This window comes from Esox lucius, chromosome 18 (assembly GCF_011004845.1).
Source record: "Esox lucius isolate fEsoLuc1 chromosome 18, fEsoLuc1.pri, whole genome shotgun sequence".
Classification (NCBI taxonomy): Eukaryota; Metazoa; Chordata; class Actinopteri; order Esociformes; family Esocidae; genus Esox; species Esox lucius.
This window is the reverse complement of record NC_047586.1, coordinates 24,911,254-24,929,008: the sequence shown is the minus strand read 5'-3', so window position 1 is coordinate 24,929,008 and position 17,755 is coordinate 24,911,254. Positions and strand designations below refer to the sequence as shown.

At 40.6% G+C, this 17,755-nt stretch overlaps 1 protein-coding gene across 1 annotated transcript; it reads left to right on the top strand.

The window, feature by feature from the left end:
* The first annotated feature begins 1,722 nt into the window (after window positions 1-1,722).
* On the top strand, window positions 1,723-17,172 carry LOC105029908 (hydroperoxide isomerase ALOXE3). The gene is made up of 14 exons (XM_034287974.1): window positions 1,723-1,731; window positions 5,730-5,934; window positions 6,062-6,143; window positions 6,572-6,694; window positions 6,848-6,951; window positions 7,330-7,502; window positions 7,608-7,751; window positions 14,355-14,558; window positions 14,685-14,780; window positions 14,919-15,088; window positions 15,204-15,325; window positions 15,405-15,505; window positions 15,605-15,775; window positions 16,922-17,172. Exons 1-14 carry the CDS (start codon window positions 1,723-1,725, stop codon window positions 17,114-17,116), a joined length of 1,899 nt encoding a protein of 632 aa, XP_034143865.1. The 3' UTR covers window positions 17,117-17,172.
* The last annotated feature ends 583 nt before the right edge of the window (window positions 17,173-17,755 follow it).

Genomic DNA, 17,755 nt, shown 5'->3' with positions numbered 1-17,755 from the left:
TTTGAGTAGCTGGCGATATCCTCTATTTTCCTCCTCAAATTAACACTTTTCTTCATAAAAGCACTGGCAATAGAAAACGCAGTGGTAGGATACTACAAGTATGTTTTTTTGTATTTTTCACTAAATTTTTCACTGTATCTCTGTGTGTGACAAAGAGATACAGACAGCCTAGAAGTTGTTTACTTCATTGTATCACCTACCTTCTGTTGTCCAATGGACCAATGGCAACTGTCAGTGGGTGGGATATATTAGGCAGCAAGTGAACATTCTGTCCTCAGAGTTGATGTGTTAGAAGCAGGAAAAATGGGCAAGCATAAGTATTCCTGGTCTGCAGTGGTCAGTACCAATCAACAGTGGTCCAAGGAATGAGAGTGGTGAACTAACGACAGGGTCATGAGAGGGCAAGGCTCACTGATGCATGTGGAATTTGCAAAGGCTGGCCCGTGTGGTCCAATCCAACAGATGAGCTAATGTAGCTCAAATTACTGTAAAAGTGAATGCTGGTACTGATAGAAAGGTGTCAGAACACACAGTGCATCGCAGTTTGTTGCGTATGGGGCTGTGTAACCACAGACCAGTCATGGTGCCCATGCTTGACCCTTGTGACCACTGCCGAAAGTGCCTACAATGGGCATCAGAACTGGACAACAGAGCAATGGAAGAATGTGGCCTGGTCTGATGAATCACATTTTCTTTTACATCATTTGGATGGCTGGGTGTGTGTGCATCACTTACCTGGAGAACACATGGCACCAGGATGCACTATGGGAAGAAGCCAAGCCGGCGGAGACTGTGTGATGCTTTGGGCAATGTTCTGCTGGAAAACCTTGGGTCCTGCCATTCATGTGTATGTTACTATGACACGTACCACCTACAGGGTATACTGTATTGTTGCAGACCATGTGCACCCTTTCATGGCAACAGTATTCCCTGATGGCGTTGGCCTCTTTCATCAGGATAACATGCCCTGCCACAAAGCAAAAATGGTTCAGGAGTGGTCTGAGGAACACAACAACGAGTTCAATCCAATTGAATATCTACGGTATGTGCTGGACAAACAAGTCCGACCCATGTAACCCCTACCTCGCAACTTACAGGACTTGGTGCCAGATACCACAGCACACCTTCAGAGGTCTAGTGGAGTCCATGCCTTGACAGATCAGGGCTGTTTTGGGGACCTACACAATATTAGGCAGGTGGTCATGTTATGGCTGATCGGTGCAGGTCGCGAGCGAAGAGTCTATGATAACGCATGTAAATGTTGACTGAAATAAAACAGGTATAACTACATGCGTGTCTATGGGATGAACTGGAGTTTCCATAAACAAAGGTTGTGGCTTTGCGTGTTTTAATATATGATGTGATGCCGACAGTGACTATTGGTTGACTGTAAAGACAGCCTCTTCCAGCTTAGTGTTTCATAAAAAAAAGGTAAGATAATATAATTAGGAAACAAGCCAGAGAGATAAATACTCAACATGCACTTGTCTGCATTCACTAAAGATTTTAGATTTTCAAGTAAATGTTTTGCCTCGCTTTGTTTTGTTTCATTTTTGTAGTTCCCTTACCATGGCAGCACCAGTACAACACGAGTACAAAGTAAAGCTAACTAAAGGTAACTCTCTGTTCTCCTCTACCTTTGATATTATATATGTTACACTTATTGGAACAGAGGGAAAAAGTGAACGAACAAGCCTGGGACATATTGGCTTACATATCATGATGGCAAAGGTAAGTTACTGACAATACTGTAAAAGTAATTTTAGAAAATATCGATAAATACTGTATATACCATCATGCTGATTGATTTGTAATTTTATCTTGCATTTGAGTTTCTTTAGCCAGGTAGTCTTCAAAAATATTTATTTTCTCAAACCACTTACCTGGTTAAATAACTGCTAAAAAAATATGCTTTCAGAAAAGTGGCAATTGTAACACAGGGCAATTGTGAAGTCTTCAACTTCTCCTAAAAAAAAAAACATTTACATGTATGACGTCTCAATTTTATGTATGGCTCAGGAGACTTTGCTATTGTCAGTTTCAAAATGAACTTTAGCTTGACTGTAAAAATTATACATGACTTCTAATAACACTGTCTTTAAATAGTGTTGGGGTTCTTTAATGTACAGTAGGGAGTTCCCAACCTTTTTTCAAAAGTGAACAACAGCACATTCAGGAGGGGTTTTGTTTGTAGTATACCGGTAGTTATTTGAACATAATGTAATTGAAATTCATATTGTGATGTGAGTGCTGTATGGACAGGAATCAGTGGTACAATATTAGTAATTAGGAGACAAATAGGCCATTTTTATTTCTGCTCCCACAACAGCTCAATAGGGCTGAGATCCGGTGACTGTACTGGCCACACATTGTAGACAGAATACCAGCTGACTGCTTTTTCCCTAAATAGTTCTTGCATAGTTTGGAGCTCTGCTTTGGGTCGTTGGCCTGTTGAAGTAGGAAATTGGCTCCAGTCAAACACAATCCACAGGGTATGGCATGGCGTTGTAATATGGAGTGATTGCCTTCCTTTTTTAAGATCCCTTTCACCCTGTACAAATCTCCCACTTTGCCACCACCAAAGAACCCCTAGAGCATCACATTGCCTCCACTATGCACGACTCCAGCATCTTTTCATTTGGTCTGCGTCTGACGAATGTACTTTGTGACCCGAACACCTCAGACTTTGTCCATAAAACGTTTTCCAATCTTCCTCCGTCCTTACTCTGTTTCTTTTGCTAATTTTCTCAGTTTGAAGCCAGTTTGAGTTCTTTGAAGGGAGTAGTACACAGTGTTGTATGAGATCTTCAGTTGTTTGGCAATTTCTCACATGGAATAGCCTTCATTTCTCAGAACAAGAATAGACCTATGAGTTTCAGAAGAAAGTTATTTGTTTCTGGTTTTGGCTGAAATCTTTCTTGGTCTACCAGACCTTGGCTTGGTATGAAGAGATCCCTGAATTTTCCGCTTCTTAATAAGTGATTGAACAGTACTGACTGGCATTTGCAAGGCTTTGGATATCTTTTTATATCAACTCCCCAAGGCTCAGTATCTAGCCTGCTCTGTGAATCCACATGAGAGCTAACAAACTCATTTACTATTTATACACAGACACTGATTGCATTTTAAAAAGGGAAATTCACCTTTAATTGCCCTTTTCACCTGTGTGTCACCTTGTGTGTATATAACAAGACCAAACATTGAAGGGTATGTAAAGTTTTGATCAGGGCCATTCACAACTATGTGATAATAAATGTCTTCATAAGATCACTATACTTAAAAACATTTATTTTTTGCATGATCACTCATACTTTCAAAATCAGTGCCAAAATTTCACTATTTCTGCTAAGGTATGCAAACTTATGAGCACAACTAATACATACACACACACATATATAAAATATGGTACCATGCTGAGCAGGAGTATTATACACAAACTAGTACATTCTCACCTACAATGTCACTTATTGTATATGTATTGAGACATTTGGTTATCTTAAGCACATTCTGGGCATTTGCAGCAGACATTTGAATATAAGGCTGTGTGGGCATTCCTGTGAATGAAAAGAAGATAAAAAATGCAAATAGGGTTTTTCACTGAATCCACTCTCTGTACCAGTGATGAAATGTACAGTCCTTAAACAGTTAGTTTCCAAAAAAGTTGGGACACTACGTAAAATCCAAAGAAAAAGAATGCAATGCTGTGCAAATCATTCATCCTTATATTTAATTGAAAATAGTACAAAGACAAAATATCAATACCCAGTAAGCGTTTGGGATCTGAGGAGACCCATTGCTGTAGTTTTGAACGTGAAATGTATTACCATTCTTGCTTGATGTAGGATTTCGGCTGCTCAACAGTTTGGGGTCTCCTTTGTTGTATTTGTCATTTCATAATGCACCAAATGTTTTCAGTGAGTGACAGGTCTGGACTGCAGGCAGGCCAGTTTAGCACCTTTGTACAGTAGAGTTTTAACTTGCATTTGTGGATGCAGCAGCATTATGTTTTCACAGACAATGGTTTTTGGAAGTGTTCCGGAGCCCATGCAATGATTTCTACTCGAGAATTGTGTCTGTTTTTAATGTAATGCCTTCTGAGGGCCTGAAGATCACAGTCATCTAATATTGGTTTTTGACCTTGTCCCTCGCGTATAGATATTTCTCCAGATTCTCAGAATATTTTAATGATTTTAAGTACTGTAGATGATGAAATCCCCAAACTGTTTTTACGTTGAGAAAGCTTTTTCTTAAAATTGTTGCACTATTTGTCTGTGCAGTCTTTTACAGGTTGGTGAACCCCTCCCCATACTGACTTCTGACAGACCCATCCTCTCTGGAATTATCTTTTAATACCAAATCATGTTACTGACCTATTGCCAATTGACATAATTAGTTGTTTGATATTACAAATACAAGCGGCTGAAATGGGTTGCTGGCTTCTCCCTTAGGGATAGGGTGAGAAGCTCAGCCATCCGTGAGGAACTCGGAGTAGAGCCGATGCTTCTTTGCATCGAAAGGAGCCAGTTGAGGTGGTTCGGGCATCTGGGAGGTGTTCCAGGCACATCCAGCTGGGAGGAGACCTCGGGGTAGGCCCAGGACTAGGTGGAGAGATTATATTTCGACACTGGCCTGGGAACTGTGATGCTAATTCCATCGATCGACAGGAGTAAGAAACAGAGACAAAATTATCTAGGCACAAGTTAACCATTTTAATATCATTTGCAAATAAGAGAGACGCGTCAACCGCTTACAAACATAATCGTCCGAGGAGTCTCTAACTCAATACAGCTCATTCAACAGTATATATCACATACAAAAAGGGGTGTGGTAAGTTGTTGCCCATCTGTCTTTTGTCAGGTTTTACCCAAAGGGCGGGCTGTCCCCCCACATGGGTAACCTTCTCAACTCTTGAGGATGACTCATAGCATCTGGACAAACAACAGATAGACACTAATGGGTTATACAAATTTACGAGTAACCCTCTAATCCGCTGGTACCGGTCAAAGATGCCCCCCTAAACATATACCAGATCCCCCTCTCCTACATTCCTAAGGAACAGTAAGGACTGACACCCTTCTTTGTCTAGGCAGGAGGACATGGCCCAAATACCTAATAATCCTCTGATATTATACAGACGTGTGTCACAATCAAAGTAAAGATTTACATACCAACCAATGGAAAGACAGACATTTCTCAAATGCACCTTAGTTCAAAATTTCCATAACAGAACGCCTCGGGATCCCCCAGTCAGAGCTGGCAAATGTGGCTCGGGAAAGGGAAGTTTGGGGTCCCCTGCTGGAGCTGCTGCCCCTGCGACCTGATACCAGATAAGCAGATGAAGATGAGAGATGAGAGAGTTGTGTGATATTCCACCAGGTTAAGTTTTTTGGCATTACACAACTTTTCCAGTCTTTTGTTGCCTTTGTCCCAACTTTTTTGAAACGTGTTGCTGACATCAAATTCAAAGTGGTCTTATATTTTTCAAGAACCAATAAATTGTCTCAGTTTCAACATTTGATATGTTGTTTTTGTACTAATTTCTATTGAATATAGGGTTTAAATGATTTGTACAACATTGCATTCTGTTTTCATTTATATTTTATATTTGGAAACAGGGTTGTACATCCGGGTACAGTTTGAACCACCCCAAAAGAAAAATGTGGACATACATGTTTTTGGAGAAAAAGCGTAATGACAAGATATGATTAAAAAACCTGCATTTTCCACAGACAAGGAACACCTCTGTGATCACTCCCTCGTCTCTGGGGCGCCTCCTCCTTGTTAAACTGGAAAAAGAGAAGTATCTCTTCTTTCCAGAAGATGAGTTGTTCTGTTCCACGGTAGTTGTAACGACACCTGAGAAGGATGTCGTCCACTTCCCCTGTTACAGATGGGTGTCCAGAGGAAAGGCTGTGGAGCTGAGAGGGGGAAAAGGTTTGTCCAGATCTATCACCATACCTTTCTCAATGTTAGTTATAACCAAAGGCTTACAGGAATGTCAATCTGATTACTGTCAACTTAGTAATTCTCTGTCCTCTTTTTATGCCTCTTGACTACACAGCCAGTAAAGCTTTTGAGGATGAGCTTCCCTTACTGGTGGACCATCGTAAAAAGGAGCTGGACCTTCATCAGGGACTGTTTACGTGAGTGTTTCTCCATACACTGGCAGCAGGGTCGGCCCAAGGCATAAGCGACATAAGCAGCCGCTTAGGGCCTCTGACCACTAGGGGGCCACAGAGTGCTAGGGAGCCCTGGAGGCAAGGGCCAGCACTCGCTGGCAGAGTTAACAATCTGTATAGTGGACTTTGTACATGTGACTATTCACATTTCTTTGTTTTTGTCTGTCTGTCTGTGTGTGCTCTCAACTAAAATAAAATGTTGTCATACGCAACATTATAACAGAACGTTAACTCACAGTAAAATACTTACGGACTTGTTACAAACATAGAATAACATACTTAAATAGGAAATTGAGGTAGAAGGTGTTAACACAAAGAATATACTCAATATACACTTTCTTTTTTGGTAACATTTATTATGTGTGTGTGTGTGCTCTTATCCCATCCTTTAGGTGGAAAGCATTTGCTGACGGACTTCCACATTTGAACAGTGTCAAAGAACCCACAAAACTTCCTGTTGAACTTGCCTTTTCTATTTCCAAGGAGGTCGAGACAACCTACACAAGAGAATCAGGGTAGGTTAAAAGCAGCACATAAAATCAACCAATACCATCTAGAGAGGTTTGCACCGAACTATTGTAAAGACTGAGGGATAATTCCAGAATATGAAACAAGTCTATCTAACTTTTCATCTCTCTAGCTTTTAACCCCTTCTCCCCCTCCACCAGAATGATTGAGCTCAAAATGAAGGGATTTGCAGATTCCAGCAAGACGTGGGAAGACTTGGATATGATGAAACAAGTCTTCTGGTTCAAAAAGACACCCATCTCAGGTAGGAAGTGAAGCCTCATGAACAACCTTATTTGATGTAATTGCTGCAAAACATAATTTGCTTGTATACCAGTGCGATCATACCAAAGTGTTTTGCTCTTCATAACTTTGTCCTTGTAAGACTTGTTTGTTGAATCCAGGGGGGGTAGAGTGTGTTTGATATGGGGGGGGGGGTACATTTAATATTTTTCACAGTGTTATTATTATTGGAGGGGGGAACACTGGATGTAATTTCTTGCTTCTAACATTGGGTGTAACGTCTTGCTTCTAACATTGGGTGTAATGTCCCCGTCTGTCCCCCCTGCTCCTACACCCTTGGTTGAATCATTATAGAGATGGTACCATCTTTCCTGAACATTCTGTGTTTCCTCGTTCTTAGAATATGTTTCTGAGCATTGGAAGGAGGATGAGTTTTTCGGGTCTCAGTTTCTAAATGGAGCCAACCCCAATGTTATCCAGCGGTGCTCAGTGCTTCCTCTTAACTTCCCTGTCACTGACCAGATGGTACAGCGCTTTCTGGAGAAAGGGAGTTCACTGGAGATGGAAATGAGAGTGTGTAAAATTCACTGTGTGATTAGCATGATCACCTATAACTAGTTGATCAACACCCAGTATTAAACCACATGTTAATGCTAACTCCATTCATCCTCCCTACAGAAAGGAAACCTATTCCTTTGTGACTACAAGAGGCTTCAGGGTGTGCCAACCTACGAGGTCAATGGCAAACCACTGCCCCTCACTGCTGCCTTTTGTCTTTTCTACAAGAACCCAGAGGACAAACTGCTGCCTATCGCCATTCAGGTGCACACACCTTCACCAAAAGCAAAATTAGACATTAGGTTTAAGAATAAACCATGCCAAAGTTTGGAAGATTTCCACGACACTGCATACTCATCATTGGCTCATGTTAGTAACTGTTCTGATACTGAACCAAATGCTGTCATGGAAAAATAAAAAGAGTAAAACAATAACAAAAACAAAAGAAAGTGTATAAATATCAAGGAAATGTTGAGGACACCTAGTAGTGAAATGTTGTGTGGTTGTAACCTAAATTCAAATTGGAACCTTAATTAAAGGAAAATAGGTTATAGGGACTTTATTGAGAAAGTGAAAGTAACTCTTTAGCAATTCTCCAGAGAGCATGTGTGAGATTCTATGCTGTCTTCCGACATCTGTTATGCTTTTGCCCTCAAGTAGGCATCATCTTTTTACACTTTTGTTTCATAAACAACTAGATGAAGCTGCAAATTGTCTTGGGAGTTCTTGTGTGAAAGAGTTTATCTGGCTGTATAACTACACTCAAACACAAGCTTAGGGAAGAAAGTATAGTAAAAAGATGGCCCTTTTCTGAGGGATTAAGGATGCTGAACATGATTAACATGTCTCACGGCCAAGAGTTTGCCAAACGACAGCACTCAGGTACGCCAAACACCCAGTGTCAGCAAAAAGAGTAATGGGACATCATGGATGAAAGTAAAGGAACGCAACACATGGAAATTGATAGCAATCTCCAAGCAGTAAGGGAACGATCAGGCAACAAATAAATAATGACAGCTATACGCCTCAACCTCAGGCAGGCTACAATCCTTGTTACGTTCACGCAACATCAGAACCTTTATCTCCCAACATCGCTGTATCTTTGCAACATGATACCATGCAGTTAAACAATTCTGTGCCAATAGACAGCCGATAGACAGACACACCACACAACCCTAATATTCCAATAGATCTAGCTAAATTCCTTGCTAGATTTCAACTTGTGTCCTTTGGACTCACAAGGTTCGATGACCTCCCAGAACACTATTTAGCTTGGAAGTCAACGTTCATCAACACCGTAACAGGTCTCAACTCAGCTGCAGCAGAAGAGTTAGATCTGCTAATAAAACAGCTTCGAAAAGCATCAGGTGAGCATGATCAATGAATAAAGACCGTCAATATCCAAAATCCTTCTATTGGTCTCCTAATGTAGAAGCTATAGAAAGAGCTTTATTTTCCTAAAATAACAAGTAGAGATGGTGTAAAACTCTGTGAAATGGCGGTTCTGTTATTGGAACTGCGGGTAGCAAACCAAAATGTTTCTGACAATTGGGTGGAGATACCCACACCGGAAGCCGTTTACCACCACACACATTTAAAGGCCATAGCAAACAAGTTACCATCGCTAGATCTGAATGCATAAATCCTCCAGTTACTCGCAGCGACATCCTGCGTGTCTACAAGGTCCACGAACAACAGTCCATAAAATGCATCATGTCCCCAGAAGTTAGACCGTGGCTGGGTAATAGTAGGGGAGGTCTGCCTAGGGAGAACACATATCCCTTCCACTCTCACCTCTATGAAGACATCAATCTTATAAAATAGGCGTCCTAAAGCCCAGTGAAAGACAATCGGCTGGAAAGACTCTTATCAAACACACCCACCGCAGATACCACAGAGGAAACCTTTAGAGAAACTATCATTCAATGAGCTGCAGATGACAACCATCTAGTGCCATCAATCGAGGACATCACCTTCCTGCGTTCAATGTAAAAAGAGTTTCTCAAGAATTATAATATCTGGGTTGCTCCCTTGCCATGCCATCAACCAAGGAGAAACCTCCCTGACAATAGGGCCTATGCGTACAAACGCCTGATGTCACTCCACCGCAATTTGGATAAAAGGCCTGAATTGAAGGAGCCCTTTTTTTTGCATAAACTCTACCATCATCATCATGTTGAAGTGGCACCCCCACTAGAATATGGCAAGGAGCACTGGTACAGTTCTGCTCAAAAGTTTACATACCCTTGGAGAATTGGGAATATATGTACCATTTGTAAAGAAAACATGAATGAATAGGCAAAACATGTCTTCTATTTCTTATGGGATTCACATTCAACTGTAGGTCATAACAGAACGGCACAATCTTAAAACAAAACAGGGCAACAAAGAAAAAAATTAACTGACCCCTGTTCAAAAGTCTCCATACCCTCAGTTCTTAGTACTGTGTTTTGCCCCCTTTAGCATCAATGACAGCGTGCAGTCTTTTGTAATAGCAAAATGCATCCTCTGGTTGTCTTACATGAACCGCACATTTGAGATATCCCCAGAGTGGCTCGATATTAAGGTCAGGAGACTGTGATGGCCAATCCAGAACCTTCACCTTTTTCTGCTGTGACCGCTGAAGGGTCAACTTGGCCTTGTGCTTAGGATCATTATCGCGCTGGAAGGTCCAAGCACATCCCATGAGCAGCATTCGTGCAGAAGAATGCAAATTGTCTGCCAGTATTTTCTGATAACATGCTGCATTAATCTTGCCATCAATTTCCACAAGATTCCCTGTGCCTTTAGAGCTCACATCCCCCCAAAACATCAGAGAGCCACCACCATGCTTCACAGTGGGGATATTATTCTGTTCACTATAGTCCTTGTTGACCCCTCTCAAAACATAGCGCTTATGGTCGTGACCATGAAACTCTATTTTGGTCTCATCACTCCAAATTACAGTGTGTCAGAAGCTGTGAGGTGTGTCAAGGTGTTGTCGGGCATATAGTAACCAGGCTTTTTTGTGGCTTTGGCGCTGTAAAGGCGTCTTTCCCACAACTCGACCATGCAGCAAATTTTTGTTCAAGTATCGTTGTATTGTGCTGCTTGAAACAACCACACCATCTTTTTCCAGAGCAGCTTGTATTTTTCCTGAGGTTACTTGTGGGTTTTTCTTTGTATCCCGAACAATTCTTCTGGCAGTTTTGGCTAAAATATTTCTTGGTCTACCTGACCTTGGCTTGGTGTCAAGAGATCATAGAATTTTCCACTTCTTAATAGGTGATTGAACAGTACTGGCTGGCATTTGCAAGGCTTTGGATACCTTTTTATATCCTATTGCATCTTTATAAAGTTCCATTACCTTGTTATGCAGGTCTTTTGACAGTTATTTTCTTCTCCCGATGGCTCAGTATCTAGCTTGCTCAGTGCACCCAAGTGAGAGCTAACAAACTCATTGACTATTCATAAACAGACACTAAAAAGCCACAGGTGTGGGACTGTGTGTGTCACCTTGTGTGTCTGTAACAAGGCCAAACATACTTTTGGTCAAGGCCATTTGGGCAATTTCTGTAATCATTATGATTTAAAAAGGAGCCAAACAACTGTCATAATAAATGTCTTCACATCACTATCCTTAAATAAAAGACAGTTTTTTTTAATTTTACAATTTCTGTCAGGGTATGCAAACTTATGAGCACAACTGTATCTCCCATCCTTTGGAGTGTACCACCCACAGGAACGAGGCCAGGTTTGTGTGTTGTTTGACTCAAGTGCACAGTATGAGGGCATCTCTTTGAATGACGTGTTACTTTCAGGCCCCAATCTAGAACAATACTCTCTTGGGAGTACTCTCAGAAAAGAGCCAGTAGCCATAACTACAGACAATCAACAAATGTTTTATTGTTTTCTGGTTGAAGAGAAAAACAAAGATTTCATGAGGTTTTGATGGTGTTGCGACAATGACCTCAGCAAAGAAATAACAGATTACCGGATGAGAGTCCACGTCTTTGGAAACAGCCTGTCTCCCGCATTGGCCATTTTTGGTCTTAGGAGAGCTGCAAGAGAAGGAGAGAAAAGTTACAGCAGTGACGTGCAACGCTTCATTGAGGGAGATTTCTATGTGGATAAAGCTCTGAAGTCTTTCCCCATGGAGGAACAGGCTATCGATGTCCTGAAATGAACATAAGAAATGTTGTCCCATTCTAACCTGTAACTTCATAAGATCACCTCCAATAATGCCAAAGTTATGGATTCCTTTCATGCAGACAAAAGAGCTAAAGACATTAAAGACCTGGATCTTGCGTTTGATGATTTTCCAGTGCAATGCAGCCTGGGATTAAGCTGGGACATTGTATCAGACGCTTCGTTTCGCAGAAAGCCAAAAGCCATTCACACGTCAAGGTGTTCTTTCAACGATGAACAATTTGTTTGATCCTTTAGGTTTCCTGTCTCCTGTAACTATCCAAGGAAGACTGTTGCTGAGGGAACTGTCTACCCAAGATTACAGTATGGGCTACATCACTCAGAGCGACACGGACATCTACTATGGTCACATGGACGTCCTCACTAGGGGGAGCTCTCGAGTGGATGTTTAGCAGGACAGATGAGTGATGACTGACGTTGTGCGGGATGTTGAGCCGGACGGACCGGCGATGAGGGATGTTGAGTGGGATGTTGAGCAGGACGGACGGATGTTGAGGATGGAGGGCATGGTCCGATAGAAAAGTGGCCTGGATGTCAGCATCCAGCTCGATGTACATTGAAGCGAACTGGATGTCTTGTGTATGAGCATATTTTGAACGTAATAAAATGGAGAATGAAGTGATCATCAATCAAGTTATGACTATTATTCAATGACAATATGTATTCTTCCTGTGATAATTATGCTAGAATTCAGGCTAGGCTGCACTGTTTATTTGATTGGGGGAAATGTTTAATGTTTTGTTTTATGCAAAAACGACAGTCTTAATATGTTTTATTCTGATGTTGTGTTTTTATACCACATATAGTCAATTTTATTTCAGTTTGTAACAATATGTCTTGGTTAGGCTATAGTTTACAGTGTTATTATCACTTTATTTTTTGCTTAATTCTTACTACGTAGATGTCGGGTGCTATGTGATGAGAATTTCATTGTGCAGGATGACGCTATGTTTTTAATAAACGTAAACTTTTGTACTATACCGAAAAAAACTAATTGAAAGATAACCCGTCTGTCAAGTCCCCTTTTATTTCCTTCTTTCTCACTATTGTCATGTCAAAATAATAAATAATAGTAATTTCTACAATGAGTTTTAAATAAGAATCACAAAAATATGTTTTTGATTTATTTAGATTTTTTTAATAAAAATACAAATTCCCAAAGAAACAATAACATTAGTGTAAGTCCTACAAATTGAAAATATTTATTAACAAAGAAATGTAAATACAATTGCATGTGGCCTTATTTTAATGTTAAAATATAAATACTAAACTCCACAAAAACAATGACAGCATTTAAATTTAGTGTTTTACTGTCATTGTTACTACTGGTAGCATGAGGCGGTACCTGCAGCCCATTCAGGTTGCAATGGCAGTCCAGTTCCTCCAGGATGGGTATATGGCCATATGTGCCATCGCTAGAAGGTTTGCTGTGTCCCAGTACAGTCTCAAGAGCATAGAGGAGATACCAGGAGATGAGCCGTTACACGAGGAGAGCTGGCCAGGGTCGTAGACCTTATTGTGCGATAAAATATGCACTGTCAAGGCCATCGGCTTTCTTGTAGAAATCCTCCTAAGGCGAAATTGTTTGCACTGTTTAAAATATGAAATGTTTTTGAATACTGTCATTCAATACATTTCATAGTTGCCAATGTTGAAGAACAGTCCACTACTCTAATCACATCTGTAGACTACACTCACCTAAAGGATTATTAGGAACACCATACTAATACTGTGTTTGACCCCCTTTCGCCTTCAGAACTGCCTTAATTCTACGTGGCATTTCTAACGCAGGTTTAAGCGCAATTAATACCATATAGGACTAGATGTTTACTTCCTATGCCAGTTGTTATTTTTCAGTTTCGTTGTGAAATTAGGTTACAGTAGTAAAATAAAAGAGGAGATCTGTTTTGGTGCTTTTTTGAGGCTATGGAATTTTAAGCTTCATTCAGGTTAGAAGAGGGTGAACGAAGGTTTGTTTCAATTCATTTGCTATGGGGACACGCAAGCGTTCCAGCTCAGCCAGCGTTCTTTTGCCGTTTTTGAGGCTAGGGTGAATTTTTATGCGTTCTATTGTCCTGCCTAATACTACACTAAAAAGGAACACGTCGCTAACTAGCTTAGCCGATAGCCGGCCGGCACACCACAGTAAACTACTTACCCTCGTAGTTGTGCAGATAACTCGATACGTAGAGTTTGAATCCCTTGTTCCGCTTGCTTGTTGGAGCAGGAGACCAGGCATCAACAATTCGATGGACATCACTAATGCTTATTTTAGGCAGGTCTTGGAGACATCTACTAAAAACTGAAATTTTGGGTTACGCGGGTGATCGCCTTAAGTAAACCGGAAACTGATATGCCGACATCTGGCTAAAGCGGAAGTTCGTCCATACGCTTGTGCACAGAGCCTATTCTCCACAGAGCAAATGCGAGATTCCATGCTATATTCTGACATCTGTTATGCTCTTGCATAATCTTTTTACACTTTTGATACATTAACAACCAGATGAAGCTGAATATTGTTTTGGGAGATCTTGTGTGAAAGAGTTTAATTAGCTATATAACTATGCTCAAGACACATGCTTAGTGAAGACAGTACAAAAAACCCCCAGAGAAATTAGACACTATTAAAAACTTTTTTTTTTACTGTCGTTGAACTTTGGTTGATTTCCCTGAACCCAGCTTAATCAGCAGCACTCGGAGCAGAACCCCATATTTCTGCCTAGCGACTCTGAGAATGACTGGCTGCTCGCCAAGATGTTTGTGAGGAACGCAGATTTCACTGAACACCAGTATAGCTACCATCTACTGGCCACTCATTTACTGGCTGAGGTCTTTGCAATGGCAACTCTCCGGAACCTTCCAATCATGCATCCACTTTACAAGGTATGACCCGAATTATCACAGTGCCTTGTTTCACTTCAAAATGCTAGGGTAGACAAATGTTAATTGGTTAATAAAGCTGCCCCTGCTCTTAATCCCCCACGTTCTTATTTTCTGCACTCTGTCTAGTTGCTGATCCCCCACTTCCGTTACACTGTTGCAATAAACACCATTAGTTTTAAACAGCATTTTGGAACCGGAGCTGGAACCGGAGCTGGAACCGGAGCTGAAAGTTCAACTACAGTAAATGTATAAATACACCTTAATGCTATTTTAATTGAAAGTGTTACACTGTATATAGCAGATTACTTGTTTCCACCACATGTATATACTGTATATGATATATTATAAAAATATATTTAGGAAACCACTTTAGGATTGGAAGGGTTGAAGGAACTCTTGAAAAGGGCACACTCAGAAATCACCTACAGCTCTCTCTGTCTGCCCGAGAACATCATTGCACGAGGACTGGACACCATCCCAAACTTTTACTACAGGGATGATGGCATCAAGCTGTGGGACATCATCAATACGTATGTGATGCAATGGCAACACTGGTGAACACATCACCTATTGCCTTATATGCAATAAACTATTATTGTAAAAATAACCAAAACTGGATCTGTAATTGATTGTTGTGATGTGCAGCTTTGTCCAGAAGATGGTTGAGCACTTCTACCCCTCTGACAGTGAGGTCTCCAGGGACTCTGAGCTTCAGAACTGGATTAATGAGATCTTCATCCATGGGTTTCTTGGAAACGTCCAGTCAGGTACTTTTTCTCAAACTATGAAATTCAAAGTTTAAATTTACACAGGTTCTACTAACCGTCTCACCCACCGTTTTTGCAGAAATCCCCCAGGAATTTCACACAGTAAAGCAGGTCATCCAATTCATCACCATGGTGATCTTCAATGTGTCTGCACAACATTCCGCAGTCAATATGGGACAGGTGAGAGATGAGGAATAGAGTAAAACAAGTAAACAAATGACACTGTAGGATGTATATATTTTTATGTATTACCTCCTATGACTATTATATTATTCCTAGTTTGACTACTGCAGTTGGATAGCCAACAGTCCTCCATTTCTACGTAAAGCTCCCCCTGCCACTAAGGGGAGCTCTACCATGAGCACCATTTTGGAGACACTACCAGATGTTGGCTCAACAGTGAAAGGCATGGCTTCCATGTGGCTGCAAAGCAAGAGATACTCAGACTTTGTGAGTTTTGTCTATAAACACAATAGATTTAGTTTTTTGAAGGAATATCTGTGGTATGCTTTATCTCAAGCAAATATGGCTACTTTCACAACTTTTTGAATGGCTACGGTAAACATTTGTACAAATTAAAATGTGCAGTGACATCACTGCCTTTCCACTAATGTGTGATTTGCAACCTGGTCTAATTGGAATACGTAAACTATTTCACGCTAGAGTACACAACCCACCCGTGTAATTTTTGGTTCGAGGTAATTGCAGGTCGGTGAGTGGGAGGTTAAAACATGGGCTCATGGGTTTCATTTATCTTCATATGGAAAATCTGCAGTTTTGTATAGTAATGGGTGCTGGCGGAAAATAGGTGTCAAAACGCTCAGAAAACTTTGCGACACTGCGATGCCGAAGCATTGTGTCAAAGCTTCTATGGAAGTGGCCAAGTCATGTGATCTTAGCAAACAAGTCCCTGAAATAAAAGCAAAGGATGACGGACATATTTCGAGGGCTGTTTGGTGTAGGAGAGACAAACATTATTCTGCATTGGTAAGTAAGATAAACGTGCCCATACTTGGAAATCAAATGCCCATTCAACACATTTGTTCTAGCGTCGGCCCTGCATATATGTCCATGAAAACGCCACTCACATGAAAACAGATTTTTTCCAGATTTCCAGATTTTGAACATTTGTGTGTATCTTCCAACGTGCACACAGCTGTGCTTAAGATTTTACTGCACCTTTATTAACATTGTTAACTAAACATTCCTGAGTAGATTACTGTCTAGCGCCACTAAACTGCTGAATTTATCAATTTACTATTCAGTGTTTGGGCCAAAACGCAATGCTTACAAATGCCACCCACTACACCCCTGTGGTCAGTTTTTTTTTAGGGGGGGTCTTCCAGTTGCATTACATGCATTGGACCAGCAAATGTCGCTAGCGTGCAATGTTTCTAGCATTTTGACAGAGAATCCTTTTTCGATGCAATTATTTTAATCAGCTCACAGTTTTGGAAAGCATTGTTCCTCCCATCCCTACTTTTGGCAAGAAGGGCACATTTAAAATTGAAAAATTATTCACCAATTTTTTCTCATACCTGGGGATTTTCTTGTCCTACAAAGGTCCTAAATAGGATATCATCTTGTTTACCACAGATTCCCCTTGGCTCATACCCAGAGGAGTACTTTGACGAGGATGAGAAATACTTTGATGTGACCAAGAAGATCATGAAGTACTTTCAGGCAGAGTTGTCTTATCTCAGCGAGTCAATTGATGAAAGGAATTCCACACTTACAATACCGTATAACTACCTAAACCCTGCTGAGATGGAAAACAGTGTATCCCTGTGAGTCAGTTTACTTCACCGTAGGACTAAGCATCCACTAATGCATGCAAGCAGTGTAGTACCCAGGACATTGCATCCAAGGATCTGTCTCTGCAGAACATTTTACTGTAATTGTAAGCTTTTAACTGAACATTACATTTCACTTTGACAGATGGAAAATCTGTCAAATCTGTCCGGCTGCCATGCCCTTAATGATCTCACCAGCTGTATTTTATTACACTCTCTCAAGTTATGTAGGGAATTCCAGCATTGTCAGATTTGCATGCAAAACAAATCTTTGATGTCTCTGACAATAATTTAATAAACGATAAATTCAACTTTTGATATTAGCAATATAGCATCTCTTGGTAGAAGTGTATACACAAAGAAGTGGACTATGGTTTCGGAATAAAGCTAATCAAAACATTAATGAGTCCGGATTGGGGGCAGGTGTGCCTCATCACTAGTATTCTGCCAGCAGCACTAAGGATAACATCATAATGGTATTGTAATGAGGAAACCTTCAAAATAAAAGCACTAATGTTAATTTATTACATAGCTTATAATAGACTTGGAAAGTGAGATTCTGGAAGTAAAATCCATTGTTTTGAGCCATACAGATATTAAATATTAAGGATTCCCATATTACTGTGCAACGTAGATG